This window comes from Lolium rigidum, unplaced genomic scaffold (assembly GCF_022539505.1).
Source record: "Lolium rigidum isolate FL_2022 unplaced genomic scaffold, APGP_CSIRO_Lrig_0.1 contig_46689_1, whole genome shotgun sequence".
Lineage (NCBI taxonomy): Eukaryota > Viridiplantae > Streptophyta > Magnoliopsida > Poales > Poaceae > Lolium > Lolium rigidum.
This window is the reverse complement of record NW_025900664.1, coordinates 12,537-32,255: the sequence shown is the minus strand read 5'-3', so window position 1 is coordinate 32,255 and position 19,719 is coordinate 12,537. Positions and strand designations below refer to the sequence as shown.

Below are 19,719 nucleotides of genomic sequence, written 5' to 3'. Positions count from 1 at the left end.
ATAAAGTCTAAAAGATAGTAACAAATCTTCGAGGTCTTCAATTTCTTTCTTCTTCCGAACACAATCTTGTACTCCTGTGAAGCGCAGCCAAAGATACATAACGAACCATAGACCCGTAGATACCGACGAAAGTTCTCCCATAATTTTTTGAGCCGCAATGCCAAGACTGTGTGCACGCACGCAACCATTAAAGCAGTCATACAACATCGGCAAGAGTACCAACACCAAGTATATCGGGGAATAATAACCAACTAGCTTTGTCGTCGTCGATGGAGAGCCGAGAGTACGAATCACCATTGTCGAGGACGTAGCAGCCGGGACAAAAACTGCGAGGATAATCCTCCTCGCGGCAATAACGACAAAAGATCCAAAATCGATCTGGCGAAGCAAGATCCGAAGACCCATACCTAGCAATAACACCGCGTCCATGTTGATTGATCGGGTTCCATCTTACTACATTATAATGCTGCCACAGATGGGTATTCCATTTCATGCCTTCCACTACAAATATGGGCGTGTGATGGTACTAATTTCATATTTTTTTTTGCAGGTAAATTTTTATAGATACTCGCATTCATCTCTCACACCGTCACCGAAGAGTGGTACTACCTCGACAGAAAATGACATGTGCAACTTTACAATCAGAATGAGACCTCAAGGGAACTTGATGAGAAGTTGGGATGAATTTTCGCCTGTACTGAGCTAACACTAGCTTTCAGGCTTCACATGATAAATTGTTCTGTTAGCAATTACTCTCTTGTATATTTATTTATTTCAGCAGCTGTGCAAAATTTCCAGATCTGAGAGTGAAAGCTATGGGTTCCAATGGCAGAGTAGGCACGTGGCTGTCAAGCAACAACCGCTTCCTGGGGATGACCGGGTGGCAATGTATCAGGATCGCGAAACCAGGGGCAAGCCGGCACAACTCGCTATCGGTAGTACGAGGCCAATAGGGAAAGCAGAACAGAGGAGACTGTAGTCACTATCAACTCCTGGAATGAAATACACACTGGTTAGTTTCAGGAAAACAGATCAAGATAGTAGAGACCAGAAAAGCACCCTCCACTTATTCCAAACTTCCAGAATCCAGAAAAGCACCCCGGGTTTTATTCACTGAAGACAAAGTGCAGCTTGTAGGTTCGCAAAAGGAACCCGGGGTTCTTTGAGCAAGTTCAGAGAGACAACAACAAGACATATGACGTGCACCTCTACAAAGTAAATGACAAGGGGCATCAAAATCTGATCTCTAATGGTAGCACTTTTGGCTAATGCATGAGCAATTTTGTTAACGGACCTAGGAAGATTTCTCTGTCGGTAGAAAAAAGATATACTGAGTTGCCAGCTTTTAGTGCACGCTAAATACCAATTTTGCCAACAAAAAGAAGCCTCGAGTATGGGAGTTAAGCAAACAGAGCACATTGATTCATCTCCTGAGTTTTAGTTTTAAATTTATTTATTTCGACAAAAGGCACATGAATGGCATGCTTTAGGATTTTTTTTTTTACGGCACAGGGAATTTTCATCCCCGGTTCCATTGCATCAATAAATCCTGGCTGGAAAGGTCTGAGATACACTGCGGCTTTGAGATTAATAAAGCCAACTGAATGAGTATAATGAAGAAAATATTTACAGGTAGCATAATGAAACATTGGTACTCCCTCGTAAAAACATCCAATCTACAACATATATCTGTCGGTCTGCATACCATAGCTGACAGTTATAAACAACAGGTGGAATATAGTGGCCAAGAAACTGGGAGAAATTAGTCAGTCCAGTATAACCCTGAAATAAATAGGATACGGAGCTGTTACGCTGAGCATTAGCTAACAAACTAATACTACAAGTTATGTGAATAGCACTTCATATGAACAGTCCACTTACCAGGGATGCAGCGATCCAAGTATCAAACCAAAACAACGCAGCACTCGTTTTGCCATATGTATGCCTCGGCCTTCAACCTCAACGTACTCCTGCGGTAAACATTACAAGCATCTCCTTTTCAGAACACCAAAGTCTTCACTTAGTTAACCTTGCGCAGGACTATTATTCTCTTCGGCCACATTGCATGATTTTGAACCAACATATATCGTAGGAGCAAACTGAAAACAAGGATGTACTAATAGTATGAAATACTTCACAATCAAAAGGGATAAAGGGTGTTATTTGCTCTATCTAGACATCATAAGTTAGACTTCTTCCATGGAGCTGAACTGTAAAGCTAGAAAACTAATGACCAAGTAACCTGAAATCTTTCTTTATATAAACACAAATGCCTCTTTGTAACTTTGTTTTGTTGATCAAAAGTAAATATAAAGTTTAGTAAGTATTTCCCATCTTTATAATCAAGAGGTGCAAAATTATCCTACTTTTTTTTCGAGATTGAAAAAAAAATCCCATGTTTCAACATGTTTCAACAGTATTTTTTTCTTATCATACTTACACTACCATAAACTGGAACAAACACATGAACCAGTAGAGCATTATGTCAAGCATTTGTATAGTACAAAATCGGAAGTAAGATATGACAAGGGAAGCAACCACGCACAAAGATCCTTACATTGTATGCAGGAGTTATTGCTGGCTCAGTGGAGTTCAGTTTCTCAAGCATACGACAGAAATAGGCAAAACACAAAAACTGCAAGGGTTTCCAGTCTGCGTGACCCATGGTCAACATACACAAGGTCTGCAATAAAAAACATGCAAACAAACAGAATAAACATTTTCCCTAAAAAACAGAATACAAATATACATATTTTCCCCATTGGCTATTTGCATGAATATCATTGAGCGCAACAAAAGACAGATGTCTATACTGAATTTCCTGATCGTAGAGAAATTCCAAAAGGTGCAATGCATAGATCATTTCTGCAACAGCTAAATTATTCGAAAGTAATGCTAATATATGGAAAATTTTCTATTCAGTATTATAGTTAAACTTTTGCCTGAGCACAACAGAGCAAGGTAGCATTGTAGTTGCAACACAGATACGTAAACTTTAGTTTGACTAAAATTCATAGTTAGTAATATCTAACTGTGGACCCATTTTATATTTTATTTAACCATCGACAATACGGAACCGTTTTTTTCCAGGGCTCTCGAGCGGGGCGATCCAGAAAGCGATCTAGCGACCCTCGGCAGCCGGCACCGTCGCCGCTGGCTCCCCTGCCCTCCGCTGGCTGCTGCGGCCTGCGGCGGCTGAGGGAACCTCAGACCGGATGACCGGTTTCCGTAGGGTGTTTGAGTTCTTCGCCTCCGATGTAGGGGCATCAGTGGCGACGAGAATAAAGATCCTTCAGCCTGCCCGAAATCGGGGTTCTTTCATGGAGCGTCGATGGGTTGGAGTTTGGAGTCGATCGTCGGGCATTAGGTCTGGCCTGTTAAAGTTGTGTCTATGGTGGCAGCGCTTAGTGGACGGGATGATGTCGCAGCGTATTGGTGTCCTCAAGTTCTGCTCCACCTGATGAAGCTCAGCCAGGTATGGCTTCGTTGGGGAACTTGCAAGTTTGGTGTCACCCATCTCCGTCTGGCCGGAGCTGAGATTATCTCAGTACTAGCTTCTCCGGGGCGGCGATCTCTCGAGCTCGTGGTCGCCGGCATCTTCTGGTCTACGTCGACGACTTCCCAGCCGCTGCTTCTACAAGTGCGTGGGTTTTTCAAGATTCCCCCATCACGAGCTTTGCTACGATGGAGGCCTAGAGGCGACATCGAGCTTTTCTCACGGCATGCTGTCGAGGGATGGAGAAGGAAGATGGTGTTGACCTTTTCAAGGACTTGTGTTTTGTTTCTTTTTGTAAGGATGTTCTTGTAAGGCCTGGTTTCAGATAATATACTGTATGGCTTTATGCCTTTTCCGCAAAAAAAAACTATGGACCCATTTTGCAGGAAAAAATCCTTACGGATGTTGCTGATATTGCCATATTAATGCGGAGGTCCATTGCGGTGGATCTTGAGTATCTGGAACATGACAAACAGTTTCATACGATATCAAAAGCATTAACCGATGCAGGTGCAATGGTATTTAGAACGAAGTAATGAACACATGCACAAGGACTTCAACATTTAAAAGGTGCGAATAATCAACATTATATCCGACGGCAAAGTTAAAATAAGGGTTTTTGTATAAAATAAATGCAAAAAAAATCGCAAAAGTCAAGTAGGCCCTAAGCAGTTAAGTCAAAGGAGGAGTTCATGTTCATGCTTTAAGAAAGGAAGAAAGCCATCGATGGTTCATATGGGTGTATTGTTGCATATCAACATATAAAAAAAAAAATGCTGAACAAACATACATATTGGTTGCAATGTAAAATGACTATACCTTGGTCCCCAGGGAACTACTGGTTGATTATCGGCATATTTGATGTCCTTCAACACCTAACATCCAGAGAGAGTGAAAACATCAGAATAAATGATTCACATGAGACCAAGGTTTTTTTTTCTCGGTCAGGGTTTTTACCGGAAGGGGCCAGAATAACCGGAAATCTCGGTGAGTAATTGTCACAAAACGCAGTGGTTAAAGTTCTGTCTCTATGCCGATGCCCCTGCAGGTTCAAACCCTCAACTACGCAGTCCGTCTTTTTTTCCCCGAACAAACTAAAATAGTATAAAAATTACGCGTGAGCAGCAGAGAATAAGAAGCCACGACCAATCAAGAGAAACCAGAAAACCTTGCCAATGCAGCAACGGGGGCTGTATGTTAATCATAGCATAAGTAGTCTATTTGATCCAATCCTGAAGTTTAAATTCAAATTGTTCCGAATATTTTTGAACGGTAGAACCATTTCTATCGAGAAAAAAACATCTGGATGAGACTCCTCCCAAGGTTACCCAAAGATTTTGATGGCGGCAGTCTAAGTAAAAGCTTAGCATCCAACACATGTTTCCGTGAAGCCCAATAAAAGTGGAATTGTAGCACAGGATAATTGACTCAACAAAGAAACACACCTGAAGTAACCAACCACAGACCCCATAGTAAAGAAAAGCTTGCTTAACTTTATATATTTATACCTATAAGTTACAGGCTTACAGCCCAGCGTCAACTGATCCAGATTCCCGGCATACAGAGGACTGGTGGTCAGGACTAACCTGAACTGATCCAGTCACCACCTCTTTCTTCCGGTTCTGCAGCTGCTCCATCATCACCGCATCATAGGCCCTCCCTAACTGAATCCCAAAGAAATTTCATCTTTCATCGATGCACTAGCACCACCAGTTCACCATTGCAAAAGAAACAAATTCAGAGTCCCAATAATCCAAATCCACGTACCTTCAACAAGTACTCCGTATCACCGCTGATCTCAGTGTCCTTTCGGCGTCGCTTGTAGGCCATCTTCACCTGGTCGAACCCATCAAGAGTACCGATGCCTAAAATCTGATCAAACCATCCGTTACAACAAGACCGATGAACACTTTGGAGGAGAGCGGGATAAAGGTGGCCACCGCCTCCGCCTTCATCGCTGCCATTGGGAATTTTGACGGTGGCTGGCTGCAAAATGTGACTAGAAAGAGGGCTTTAGCGGTGGAGGCGGAGGCGACGGGGTGCTCGCGAAGCCATGGGATGTCGGCGGCGAGCTCTATCTGGAGCGTTCGGCAAGATTCAGTGGGCCAACCAGGGTGGCAAAACCTATACACCGACCAGGTCGGTGGCTACCGGCCACCCCACACCCCTGGTCGGGTATGGGCCAGGCCCATTTGTGGCTGTTTAGCCTCGTTTTTTCTGTTTTCTGTTTTATCTTTTCTGGTTTCTTTTTTCTGTTTTCTTTTCTTTTTTCTGTTTTCGGTTTTGTTTATATTTTTTTAGATTCGAAAATTTTGATTTTTAAAAATTGAGAAAATTGAGAAAAATTTTAAATTAAAAAATGTTCAAATTTGTAAACTGTTTAAATTTGAAAACCGTTCAAATTTGAAAATTGTTCAAATATGAAAATCGTTCAAATCGTAAAATCGTTCAAATTCGAAATTTGTTTATATTCAAAAAACGTTCAATTTTGAAAATTAATCGAGTTAAAAAATTGTTCAAATTTCGAATTTTGAAAAATATTCAAATCCAAAAAATGTTCAAATTTAAAAACTGTTTTAATTTCAGAAAATTGTTCAAATTTTATGAAAAACTTTTTCTCGAAAAAAGTTTTTAAAAGTGTTAGATTTAAAAAAATGAAAATATAAACAGAAAAGAAAAAAACAGAAACGAAGGAAGAAAAAGGAAAAAAAACTCACCTGATGCAATGGCCGCGGCCCACTAAATTACTGGATCGTGGAGGGTGTACGGTGCCTTCCACCCACCGACCAGGTCGGTGGCGAGGAGGTCCCAACCAGGGTAATGCCTGTATGTTCTAGGTTGGGCTTATGGGCTGCTTGGCATGTGAATGATTTTGCCAATATGTGTGATAGGTCTTATTTGGCCCATCTAGCAATTAGCATTATGTCATTTCATTTCAATTTCTTATTTTCGTGTGTCAAAAGATTGGTTCATTTTTCAAAAACCAGCTGAATGTCCATGCTTTGCCACGGAATAAAAAAAATATGTATGGGCACACCAATCAAACAATTGTCCTAACTTCAAAAAAGATATCAACCATGATGGCATGTCATTTCTTTTCATATAGCCACATATACCAAGCCTCCATTATCTAAATATATGCCAATTCTTACACTCTTTGAGTTTACAAGTGCCCCATATATAATTAAATCCCTATATAATTAAATCCCTCTTAACTTCTTAAAAACATGCAGCACCTTGTCAAGGTGCAATGATCTGAACATGTTTATGGTATTTCCTTCATGATTGGACAAATCTTTAGTTTCTTCATGGTCTCCAGAAGAAAGAAAAATTAGATACCCACTTTAAATCTTGCATCACCAATTCAATAGAAAATATATGTTCTCATGTTTGGATGAGCAAGTATGACTTCCACAAGGGAAATAAGAGAAAAACAACTTACAACATCTCCGCCTATCCGGTGCTAAAATCTGGGTCGCGGTTAGTTTAGGATTAAAAGTAAAAATGAATATTAGCTAGAAAAGTAGAATTGGGTGTAACCACCGTAGATGAATTGAGCTTCATCGGAAAATAGTTATAGTAGCATGTGTGCAACTTGCCAGCTTCAACATCCAATCCGCATACCAATTAATATAAATTAAAATAAACATACAATCAATTAGAATTGATAGAAGATCATTCAGGAGATCTTTTCTTCACCTATCATAAAGAACACAACTTGCTTTATTTAAGAACATTCAAAGAAATTCCTATTACAACTAGAGGAGCAAAAAAATAAGAATCAGAGTTCACTTTCTCTGGTCCTAGTAATCCTACACAAGAGGCATTTGTTATGTGCACGAAATCACTCAATTTCTTTGTGTGCCAATTCGTTTGACATTTTCGAAACTCGATAAAATGGAATGAAACTGGCAGCACGAATCTCAAACCATGAAACTAGGTGAATCCGATGGCACAAGCATGCACGGGATGTCCCATGCGGGAAAGGCATTTCTCATAGTCCTACCTCTAGTTTGCTACATGTACCACACATCAAAATCGCTTGAAGAAAAAGGTCAAAAAACTTACTTGTCTTGTCCATATTTTAAATCCTTCTCCTTAGCAAAACCACACACCATATTTTTATTTCACTCGGTCTAAATAGCTAGTATTGGCACCTTGTACAAACATTAGAAGTGTAAGTTAGCAATGAAAAAGGGGAAATGTATCATACAAAAAAGGAAGATGAGTGTTAATTGTTGACAACATTTTCAACGTTTTATAGAAGAAGTATTTTCTTATTACCAATGTTTGCATTTCGTTTTCTCTCTCACAAAGGGTTCATTGTTCACTAATAGTGCTCTTGGATTATGTTCTACTCCAAAGATTATTTTGGTTACTACAAAGGGTCGCTTACTTTTTTGTCCATGTGTGTAAATGAGGAGATTGATGATAAACCATTGCGAGAAGGGATTGCTTGAGGAGGTTCGGAAGATATTTTTCGAAATAGGGTTTCCCGACCTCTCGCATCAAAATGATGTATATGGCCGCTTTATTACTTTATTTTGAGTGAGTGCAAGAACTTATTACAAATCAAGGATCATCCATGGTCGATACAAAGATCAACCATAAAAAAACAGCGGGTGCCAGTGATACATCATATAGTGATCCTATGATCAAGCCGCCAACCAAACCGACTCTAGAAATCCCGTGCGATCATCTCCAAACGGTTGCACCTAGACTCCATGGCAGCTCGATACTCATCTGCTTGGTTATAAGAGCACGTACGGATCCAATGTATGGCCAATGGAATAACCTGTAAGAAAGAATGAGATTTCTGCTTGTTAAAAATAAAATCATTACGAACATTCCATATAGCCCAAACAATGGCACAAGCACCCACCCTAATCTGGATTATATCTTTGTTGGCAATACCGCTTAACCAATTTCCAAAAATATTTGTAACATTAGAAGGTGGGGATATACTGAATGCCAAAAAGATTATGCGCCAAACAATTTTTGCCAACGCGCATTCAAATAACAAATGCTGAATGGGTCCATCTTATCACAATACACACAAGTTTTACTTCCTTCCCAATTCATTTTAGCAAGATTATCCTTTGTTATAATTACTTTATGGTGTAGGAACCACATGAATATCTTGATTTTTAAAGGAACCTTCATTTTCCAAATATATTTGCGCAGGTATTTAGTTTGATCATCTAAAAGATCATACATAGATTTAACCGTGAATCCACCGGAGGTAGTAAGTCTCCATACAAAAGTGTCTTTCTCATTAGACAACTAAATATCCATTACGCGTTCAACTAGTTCTAACCACTGCACCCACTTGTTGGGTGTCAAGGTCCTACGAAATGAAATATTCAGTGAACTGGCTCCCAAAACATCAGCAACAGTAACTTGTTTTATGTTGACAATGTTATATAGCGACTCATACTGCTGAGACAAAGGGATATCTCCTAACCAAACATCCTCCCAAAATCTGTTTAAGGTGCCATCACCCACCTTGAAAGTGCCTCTTTTGAAGAACTCCTCCTTCACTTTCATTAGTCCCTTCCAAAAGGGAGAGTCAAGAGGTTTTACCGTCACTTGTGACAGTTTTAGAATGCAAATACTTGTTTCGAAGTAATTCTCGTCAAACCCCTTCTTCATTTAAAATCTTAAACAACCATTTACTAAGCAAGCATTTGTTTTTGACTTCTAGCACTTCAATCCCTAACCCTCCTTGATCTTTAGGTTGGCAAATTATCTTCCATTTAGCTAGCCTATATTTTCTTTTGTGCCCATAGCTTTGCCAGAAAAAAAAACGTGATCGATAATAGTCTAATCGTTTCCTTACCCCTATAGGTATCTTGAAGAACGATAGCATGAAATTGGTAAACTCGTCAAAACTGAATTTATGAGGATCAATCTATCACCATAAGACAGAAATTTTCATATCCAACCACTCAACTTTCTTTCACAACTATCCTCAATCGGCTTCCATTCCCCATTTCTAAGTTTTCTAAAATGAATTGGGATACCTAAGTATTTAAAAGGGAACATTCCCAGGTCACATCCAAAAAGAAGGTGGTACTCGTCCTCCACATCCTTAGCATCGCCAAAACAAAAAGATCACTTTTGTGTTAATTTTAAGACCGGAAAGCTGCTCAAACATACATAAGATTAGTTTCGTATTTAAGGCTTTTCCCAAATAGTGTTCCATAAAAAGAATGGTGTCGTCCGCGTACTGTAGAACTGAGACACCACCATCCACAAGATGAGGAATGATTCCCTCGACCTGATCATCCTCCTTAACTCTATTAATGATAATAGCTAGCATATCAGTGACAATATTAAACAAAATTAGCGATAAAGGATCTCCTTGTCTAAGACCTTTCTTCGTTTGAAAATAATGTCCAATGTCATCATTCACCCTAATGTCGACACTCCCTCTACTCATGAAATCTTGGATCCATTTACACCACTTCGGATCGAAACCTTTCATTCGCAAAGCTTGTTGTAAGAAATTCCAATTGACTTTATCATACGCTTTTTCAAAATCTAACTTCAGAAGAACACCATTCATTTTATTCCTTTGAAGTTCGTGAATGGTTTCATGGAGGACAACAACTCCCTCTAAAATGTGGCACCCTGACACGGTCTGACCACCTTGTGTGCGACTTCCATGACACGGTTCGTGCCCACCTTAGTAAAAAATTGAAACTTACATTTAGAAGACATATTGGCCTATATTGTTAGATTTGAATCGCATTTTATTTCTTAGGAAGCTAAATGACCGTTCCAAAGTTAAGATGAAATAGAGGACGATCACCCTCCTGAAATGCTGCAAACATGGCCATAAGGTCTGTTATGATCACACCCCAATTTTTTTGATAAAATTCAGCGGGGAAATCATCCGGTCCTGGCGCCTTATTTTTCTCCATTTGCATAATAGCAGCATATACTTCCTGTTCGGTAAAGTTGGCTATGAGAGTTTTATTCTCTTCATCCGACAGCTGAGGAATATCGGCCTTGTCCGATTCTCTCATAGCAAAAAAGATTTGGGCTCGGAGCTCCAAACAGGTTTTTAGAGTATTCCAAAATATACACTTCCAAATTTTCTTGACCAACGATCGTATGGTCTTCTTGTTCTAGTTGGAATATTTTTTCCTCCCATGTTTACCATTGGCAATAAGGTGATTTTTTTAGTATTATTATCTCCTTTCTGAATATATTTGACTTTAGCTCCCATTTAAATTCTTCCTCACGACGCTGCTTGGCTAAGCAATCTACATAGACTTTTAGTTATGCACGCTCTGAAGCACTAAGAGGCACAGTCTGAGCCTTCTTATCAAGGTTTAGAAGATGATAGCGAGGTTGAACAGACACTTCTAGGTGATGGTACTTGACGTAGCGTAGATTTTACACCGTTGGGGAACCCCAGGAGGAAGGTATGATGAGCACAACAGTAAGTTTTCCCTCAGTAAGAAACCGAGGTTTAATCGATCAGTAGGAGAAAAATGTGACTTCTGAAGGTGTTGCTAGCTGACTTGTGGCAGGGCGCACTACCGGCGTTAGCAACAACGTGAAACCTGCACACAACACAACCAAAATAATTTACCCCAACTTACAGTGAGGTTGTCAATCTCACCGGTTTTGTTGAACACACAGGATTAAACGTATCACGTGGAAAGAGATGTTTGCAGTGGAATTAAAGAGAATATTGCTTGCAGAAAGTAAACAAAACAAGATTGCAATAGATGAATTTATCAGTGTAAAATAAAGGACCGGGATCCATAGTTCACTAGAGGTGTCTCTCCATAAAGATAAATAACATGTTGGGTAAACAAATTACAGCTGGGCAATTGACAGAATACCGACCATACATGACAAGATGATTACTATGAGATTCGTTTGGCATTACAACATAATACATAGATCGTAATCCAACTGCATCTATGACTAATAATCCACCTTCCAGTTATCGTCCGAACCCCTTCTAGTATTAAGTTGCAAGCAACAGATTATCGCATTAAGCAATGTGTGTAAAGTAAACAATAGAATTACCCTTGGATAAAACATTGTTGTTTTCTCCCTAGTAGCAACAACGCATCTACAATCTTAGGAGTTATTGTCACTCTTTCAGAAAACTAGAGGCATGAACCTACTATCGAGCATAAATACTCCCTCTTGGAGTCACAAGCATTTACTTGGCCAGAGTATGTACTAGCAACGAAGAGAATGCAAGATCACAAATAACATATGACAAGTATATAATCGATCTCAAGATAGTATTCAGTATTCATCGGATCTCAGCAAAAACAACATGTAGCATTACATAAAGATGATATTGATCATGATAGGAAGCTCACAAGATCTGAACATGAGGCACAAATTGGAGAAGACAACCATCTAGCTACTGCTATGGACCCATAGTCCAGGGATGAACTATTCACGCATCACTTCGAAGGCAGGCATGGTGATGTAGAGGCCTCTGGTGATGATCTCCCCCTCTGGCAGGGTGCCGGGAAGAGATTCAGAACCCTCCCGAGCTAGGGTCTGCGATGGCGGCCGCGACGGAACTTTTCGTGGATGGAGGCTCGGGTGTTCAGGTTTTTCCCGAGATCTTGAATAAATAGGCGGAATGGTGAGGTTGGTGGCCGCCTGGGGGGCCCACACCACCCCTTGGCGCAGGTCCACCCTTGGTCGCGCCCATGGGGTGGTCTGGCGCCCTATGGCGCCTCTTCGACCCCCTCGAGGACACTATCTTCATTACGGTAAAATATTGACTTCGGCTTTTTTTCGTAATTTCGAGAATATTTCTGTACAACTTTTCTGAAATACAAAACAGCAGAAAATAGGGAACTGGCATTGTGGCATATTGTTAATAGGTTAGTTCCGAAAAATATATAAAAGTGCAACAAAGTGTGAGCAAAACATATAGGTATTGGTGTAAAACAAGCATGGATCGTCAAAACTTACAGATACGTTTGTAACGTATCAACATCCCAAGCTTAACTACTGCTCGTCCTCGAGTAGGTAAGTGATAACAAAATAATTTTTAAGGTGACATGAAGCCAACACATTCTTGATCAAGTTATTGTAAAGCATTGTAAGCTGGGATCAAAGTACTCTAAAAATAGACATGATAGATATAATTCTAACAATGGAACTTAGCAACTATGTTATAACATGAGAAGTAACTCAAACAAAGGATCATGAATAATTATGTATTGAAAGCAACTGTTTGTTGATGAGCATAGAGAAAACATAGGAAAGTGGTACTCAGCATGTCCTTTATGAAGTAGCAAAACATAAATGTTAGGACACCTTTAAAGTTCAAAGGGTGACTAGATACAAGTAATTTGAGAACAAGCAATAGCATAATCATGAATCAATCAATAATAATTTTGGGACTATGCACATTATATACTAAGAATGACAACTATGCTCTCTTAATTGGTGCATAAGTAAGAAGATGAAGGCTCAACATAAAAGTAAAAGAAAGGATCTTTGCATAGGAAGCAAAATTAACAAGTTTTATAAACCTTCCAAAAAGTATGATACTGATGACCCACAAGTATAGGGGATCGCAACAGTCTTCGCGGGAAGTAAAACCCAATTTATTGATTCGACACAAGGGAGAAAAAGAATACTTGAAAGCCTTAACAAGCGGAGTTGTACCTCTGAGAAGGGAAGACTTTCTCCGCGCGCGACACGTGGTTGAGCGTGGGGCGCGGAATTTGCCTAGTGGACTTCCTGCGCGCTCGACACGTGTTGCTTTACGGTGATTTTGCGAGCCGTCCACTTCCTGTAGCAGGTCCGCTTCTCACTTAACGGGTTTTGCAGGGACCCGTTTCGCGTCTCGCCTTTATCTCCGTTTTTCCCTTATTCTTCTTCGTCGTCTGGGCTGGTCGTGGGTTCTGGTTCCTTCGGCTGGTCGTCTCGTCGAGCGGCGCTGCTATTTTCCTTCTCCTCCGTTGCTGTCGAGAACCTCTCGCAACTCATCGTCGGCGGACGTTTTCCTGCTCCGGTCGGTGGCAGCGCTGTCGCGTTTTCTGCCTGCTTAGGGTTTCTAAGATCTTGGTTTTTCCCTTTGATTCGATTAGATCGAATCAGTGTTCTCCCTTTGTATTTCCGGGGCTGTGAGTTTTACGGGAATTAATGGGAGGAGGTAGCACTTTCAAATGGAAAATATGCGGAGGCGGATGCGGAATGCGTTTTCTCTCGAGTAAAGTACGTTCTTTTTTCATCGATTTCTTCCGCCTCTTCTTGGTTATACACTTCCACGAGTAACACTAGTTAGGGTTTGCCTTTGTCGGAGTAGCCGTATAATTCCACATTTCGTGGTTACATGCATACTGGATGAGCTGTCTGAGTTTCACTATTTAGGGTTTCTTGGTCTTTTTTCTTGACGATTTACCCGCTCCGGATGAGCCGCTGAGTTTCCGTGTCGTGTTGACATGCAGATTCGATGACTTCCGGTGGTTCTTGTGGTTTCTATCTGTGCATTTTGTTGTACTGTTTGGTCTAGTTTTATCACACATCGTACCTGAACTATTTCTAGGGTTTGTCCAGTGGTTGTTCATAAGATGGTTTTGTACTTCTGTATGTCCACCCGTTTCTGTTTGGTACTTGCTGTCCTTTGTGTCTTGTTACTTGTTCGTGTTTGACCTTGGTACTGTCGTGTGACAATTTGTTCTGTACTTGCGTAGCTTAGTCTATCGTACTTGTGCACGTATATCTCTTGTACTTGTGCACCTATATCTCTTGTACTTGTGCACGTATATCTCTTGTACTTGTGCACCTATATCTCTTGTACTTGTGCACTATATCTCTTGTACTTGTGCACGTATATCTCTTGTACTGTACGTATATCTCTTGCACTTGTGCACCTATATCTCTTGTACTTGTGCACCTATATCTCTTGTACTTGTGCACCTATTTGTTGTAGAGTTTAGCGGCAGCAAAGGTGCTGCTTCGTTACACGTCTTCGCCAGTGCATGCGTGTAAATTATGTTGCTTTCTTTTGGTTTGTTTGGTTGTCGATGTATTTGCGCCAAAGGCGTGTATCGTTTTAGACGTGTAGTGAAGATATGCAATTGCGACGACAAAGGTGGTTTCTGTTGTAATCTTTTTTTGTTGTCCTGTTTTTTCTAGTTTCGAAAGTGATAAGCTGCACACATTGTACCTGAACTAATTTTAGTGTTCTCCAGATGCTTGTTCAGGTTGGAAAAGATGGCAGATCCAGGTTTTCACTCTCGTGCTTGATATTCTGACCATCTTCGTGAAGCGATCGATCGTCACATCTCGAGATATGTTTCCTGGTGAAATGCATAATGATGTAAGGTTTTTTATTATGTCTTTTGATTTTTAATTATTGTGTTATTGTAAATTGCATTCTTAATTGTGTTTTTTATTTACGATTACGTTCTAAGTCTGAAAGAAATGTGGAAGACTATCTTCATTTCGTCGATGATAAGAACGGGACGTGGTCTTGCTGATCAGATGCGTGATATGGTTTCTCTTTTGTCAATTGAGTTGAAGAAGCAGCCATGTGCTTGCAAGAGAAAGGCAGCCTGAAACTGGAAATGTTGTTGGAGGATAGTTACGTAGGCGCATGAAGGGTGATGGCAATGCGAGACACCGTTGATTCGATTATTGTCTTGAGGATTGTTGTCTTGAGCGTTCGGGGCCATGTACATGCAAGGGAAAGGAGCACTGAGAGAGCTGGAAATGTTGTTGGAGGTAGTTCATCGTGGGCTCAGGAGTATGATTCCTATGCGGACGGCGGTTCGATGATTGTCTTGAGCTTAAGGAGCTATCTGGGAAGAGGAAGTCCTATAGCGCTTTGCATAGAATGTTGTTTGCTGATGTACTTGAGGCTCCTAGGAATTACATTGAAGGGTAACCATTGGAATTCAATTTTCCATCTATTTTTCATCTATTTTTGTATATACGGATGTTTATTCTTGTTGTTTTTAACAATTGCGGTTCGAGAAAATACTTGAAGTTGGTGGTAAGTACTGTCGACTTGGCATAGTTTCTACCTTGCTATGAAGGGTGGTGGTTTCATGGATCCTACTGTTATGGATGTTTTTCTTAAGTGCGTTGATGATGGTCTTGATTTCTTATTTATTCCGAGCTCTTTGGCGGTACGTCATGTGTATATGTTTTAGATTTATTTATTTTTTAACTAAATGTTTTTAGCATTTAGTTTTTTAAACATCTTCTTGTTGTTTTTTCCGAGCATATTCTTGATGTGGATGAGGCTGACCCTATTCATCTTGCTGCAAGCTTTGGTGAACATGATCTGAAGTACTATAGTTTGGATAGGGAAGAGGCATGTTTGTCATGTTTTGTTTGGCGCTTATATTTTTTCTACTACAAGTATCGTGGATGCTTTCTTATTTCTCGTGTGATTGTTTAATTTCAAACGGGTCTACATTACTTGTTGCGAATTACAGCCATTGGTGGGTTATCTTTGTCGACTTCCATTTCGGAAATTTAGAGTGTCTAGCTCGCTGGAGTTGACTGAAGCTCAGATGGCTTCTACTCAAAGAATTGTATGGTTTTCGTTGTAATCTAGCTAATTAAATAATTATTTACACATGACAACAATAACTTTTATTTTTTATTCTTTCAGTGCAAATCATTTAAGAAACTTTACAGTTATCTTCATGGTGTCGAGAGATTAAATATCTCATCGTTCAAGATAAAAGTTTGTGGCACCCCTTCTTGTTCAGAGTAATCATCTTTCCTTAATGTGAACTATGATTTTATTTTGTTTCTTGTGTTTGGATTTAATTGTTTCTTTCTTTTTGACCATTAGGACAAGCGCGAGCGTGACTGTGGTATCTATGCAATGAGGTTTATTTGGATATTCAAGGCTAATTTTTACCCAGATGTATTCAAGGTAGGTAGTGTGTTGTGTACATAGTTTTATTCAATAGTATTTAACGCAGTTTTTTAGTACTTGTTCGCTGTATAAATAGTACATGTCAATGGTTGTTTTTAGTACTTGTGCATCTTTTTGTTTAGTCGTTGTGTACTTTTTCGTTTGGAGCTTGTGCATTCTTGTTGAAGATCATTAACCATTGTGTTGTTTCGTGTTTTCAGGTGACATCGAAAGTTTTCGGCGAGTTCTTCGCCGGAATGATGCTCACTTATGATTCTCCTGATTATTTGGCAAGTTTCGTTCGCGAACAGATTGAAGAATTCGAAAGTAAGAACTGTTTTACAATGGTTATCCTTTTTCGTCCAGTGAAGTCAATGAAGTGAACTTGATTGTACAAAATAAGGAAATGAAGTACATAATAACGTTACATATTCATTCCATTGTCTGTATCATATATTCTAAATATTCATGTGGCTTCCTCCTTGAGTGATTCCTACTTTTGTTGCTCTCCTTTTGATATCCTTTGTTCATCGTCGACGTCTGCAAATAAATATATTTTAAATTTATGTTAATTTGTAGGGAAAAGCGGATTATTTGCATCGAGTGGGTTTTCATCAACTGACAAAGAAACTTCATGGGCACACTTACCTTGTTAATGTGTTTTCTGTACCAAATACTAGATATTCCAAGTTGCATCTTATTCTTCCGTTGTGGTAGTACATACCGTAAGTGTTTCCTGGTTGTGTTGTTCTCTCTGTTGTGTTACTATCGTTATTTGTGTGTCTGTTGCTTGATTGATTCTGTGCTGTATTGCTTGTATATCTTTCCTGTGATGTTTGCTTGCTTACTGCTACTGCTTTGCTGCTTGTCTTCGCTACTGTCTTTGCCTCTGCTGCAATTTTTGCTTTCGAGTTCTCCACATCCTGTTTTGTTGTGACCTGATTTCTTGCGATATCCGCATTTTATTTGTCTAGTTTTACTGTCTTTTTCGAACCTGGCATCATTACTGTCCCCTCTTTTTGTTCCTCTTCATCGGACATTGGTGGGTCACGCAATGTTTCGTTGCTACTGTTTCTTCGTCATGAAGTTTTTTAGCTCCTTCATCTTCTCTTATTGCTGCCAGCACTTTTGTTTCCATATCACGCATACCTCTGAATCATGACATTGTATGCTTTGTCATTTGGGCACGCTTTGTTGCAAAGTTCTGCCATATGGCTCATCACACCGGCAAACTTTAGTGTTTCGTCTCCGCAAGAAGCATCTGCGACATTTCCTAATGTTGCGAGTTCCATGTCTATGTCTTTTCTCCATCTTTTAATCACAAAACTCTCTGGCAAATCATTGATCTCCATGTGAACCATTGCTTTTATTACATGGCAGCAATGTATACCATCCTCTGCATCTTTTGCGGGAACACATGAAGTTTTTTTTCATCGTCAAATGTGACGTCAAACAACTCCCTTTTGAATTCCATGTGGTTGTAGAATTTCACTATTCTTTTCAGCCGCAGTGGCGACCAGGTTCAAGTGATCCATCTACCTTGAATGCCGTGTTGTTTGTGATCTCAATGCGGAACTTCTCGAATATGTCATTTGTGAATTGTTCAAGAGCTTGCTTCTCAAACGGATGTCTTGTTACTAATTTTGCTGTTTTCAGTGTTGATGTGAGCTTCTTCTTGTCCAGGGCAGATAAGCACTTGTCTTGTATTACCTCATATTGTTCAAGGAACATTGTTATCGTGTCTGTGTCTGGCTATAGCATTTCCACATGTTATTTGTGCTCTCAGCTCCTTCACTGTGCTTGATGAGAATGGGAAAAATTTATCCATGAAGTATGCTTGGTACCCACTGTGTCTTATCACTGAATAACTTGCTTAGGTGTTCTTCTCACGCTAGCATTGTAATCCTCTATCACTTTATTCCATCCCATTTCGAACTCCAGTTTGGTGTGAATGCGTTCTTTGCAATGTACATTAGCATTTCCGAGCAGATCTGTATTTTTTGCAAAGAAGGTGCTCTCTTTACGGCTCATCTTGGTCACGATGTGGTAGTAGCGGTTCTGTGTGTTGTGGACTTTAGAGCTGTTTTTTATTGCTTTCTTCATTGCCTTGTCACAGTCACATTATTATTGTCTTTGGTTCTTTTCCACCCATGGCACTGAACAAATGTTTCCAGTACCCATATAAATGTATCTGTTGTTTGATCCTTTAGCGAGCAGCGGCAAACGATCGTCGTGGAGCCGTGATTGTTCACCCCAACTATAGGAACAAATGGTAAGCCATACTTATTTGTGCTGAAAGTTGTGTCGAAAGATATGTAGTCACCGAACAGCTTGTAGTTCATTACGCACATTGCGTCCATCCAAAAGCAGAGCTCGAACTCTTTTCTCGTTGTCTATTTCCATGGCATGATAGAAACCGAGTGCTTGTTTCTGGAGTGTCTTGAAGCGTTCTAGGCACTTCGGATGTCATGGTCCTTCTCTATTTGTTGTTGTTGACTCTTTATGTTGCTTAGATCAACGGCATCGAAGGGTATTCCACGGAATTTCCCTCGATCGGCCGGAAGATTAACATCATCTTCCTTGGTGGCGAACGTCCCATCTGTAGTAGATGAATTAATCTCTGTCGAGATCAGTCATCCTTTTGTGGCGAGTGTGCAAACCTAATGAGATAGTCTGTTGGTTCCGGCGGGTGGTTGTGTTCTAAGTGAACCTTCTTGATGTACCAGTATCCATCAAATTGTTTTACAATTATCTGTGCTTTACAGTCAGTCTTCAGTAGTATGTTTGTTCTCCTGTGCGACGATGGTTCGGCATCTGTGTTTGTGCATCCTTCCTTGTTACATGCAAACGTTTGCATGTAAATTTCTCCGTTTTTTCCTGATCTCTTGCTGCTGAACTTCTTCACTGCAAATCCTTCCTTTCTTGCATACAGAGCGTATCTGTAGAATGCATCGTCTCTTGTTTTGAAACGTTCACCTTCCTTTGGTGTAGCTGCACTGATAATCTCTTCAACTGCTGGGTAGTCATCTGTGCTGAACATCTTGTCCATTTCCTCTTCCATCTTTGTTGGAGGATGTGGATTTATTTCTGGATCATCATCCTTCAGTTCTTCTTTTGTTTCTTGTTTGGTAGCTTGTTCCCCGAGGCGAGGTTTGAATCTCTGTCTGCTGTGTTTACGCGATGATGAATAAGCTTCTTTTTGATTTGTTTCCTTTGAGGCACTTGTTTCTTCGTCTCGTACTTCCCATTTCTCTGTATTCCTGAATTCATAACATTCATATTGTGCATCAGTTTTTGTAAGATGGTGTTCCAGATGTTTAGATATTTTAATGTTTATTTCCAC

At 40.0% G+C, this 19,719-nt stretch overlaps 1 protein-coding gene across 1 annotated transcript; it reads right to left on the bottom strand.

Annotated features, from left to right (window-relative positions):
• Positions 1-929: 929 nt before the first annotated feature.
• LOC124681564 lies at positions 930-19,437 on the bottom strand. Its single transcript, XM_047216458.1, has 9 exons — positions 19,087-19,437; positions 5,264-5,368; positions 5,083-5,160; positions 4,316-4,371; positions 3,897-3,954; positions 2,558-2,683; positions 1,882-1,970; positions 1,716-1,804; positions 930-1,009 (listed from the first exon to the last, which is right to left on the bottom strand). Exons 1-9 carry the CDS (start codon positions 19,435-19,437, stop codon positions 930-932), a joined length of 1,032 nt encoding a protein of 343 aa, XP_047072414.1.
• Positions 19,438-19,719: the final 282 nt, after the last annotated feature.

Coding starts and splice junctions, on each gene's coding strand:
- LOC124681564 (XM_047216458.1), bottom strand. CDS start 19,437: ATGGAAGAGGAAATGGACAAGATGTTCAGCACAGATGACTACCCAGCA. Junction 2,684..3,896: donor TGGCAATATCAGCAACATCC/GTAAGGATTTTT, acceptor TTTTTATTGCAG/ACCTTGTGTATGTTGACCAT. Junction 1,971..2,557: donor CAATAACTCCTGCATACAAT/GTAAGGATCTTT, acceptor TGTTTACCGCAG/GAGTACGTTGAGGTTGAAGG.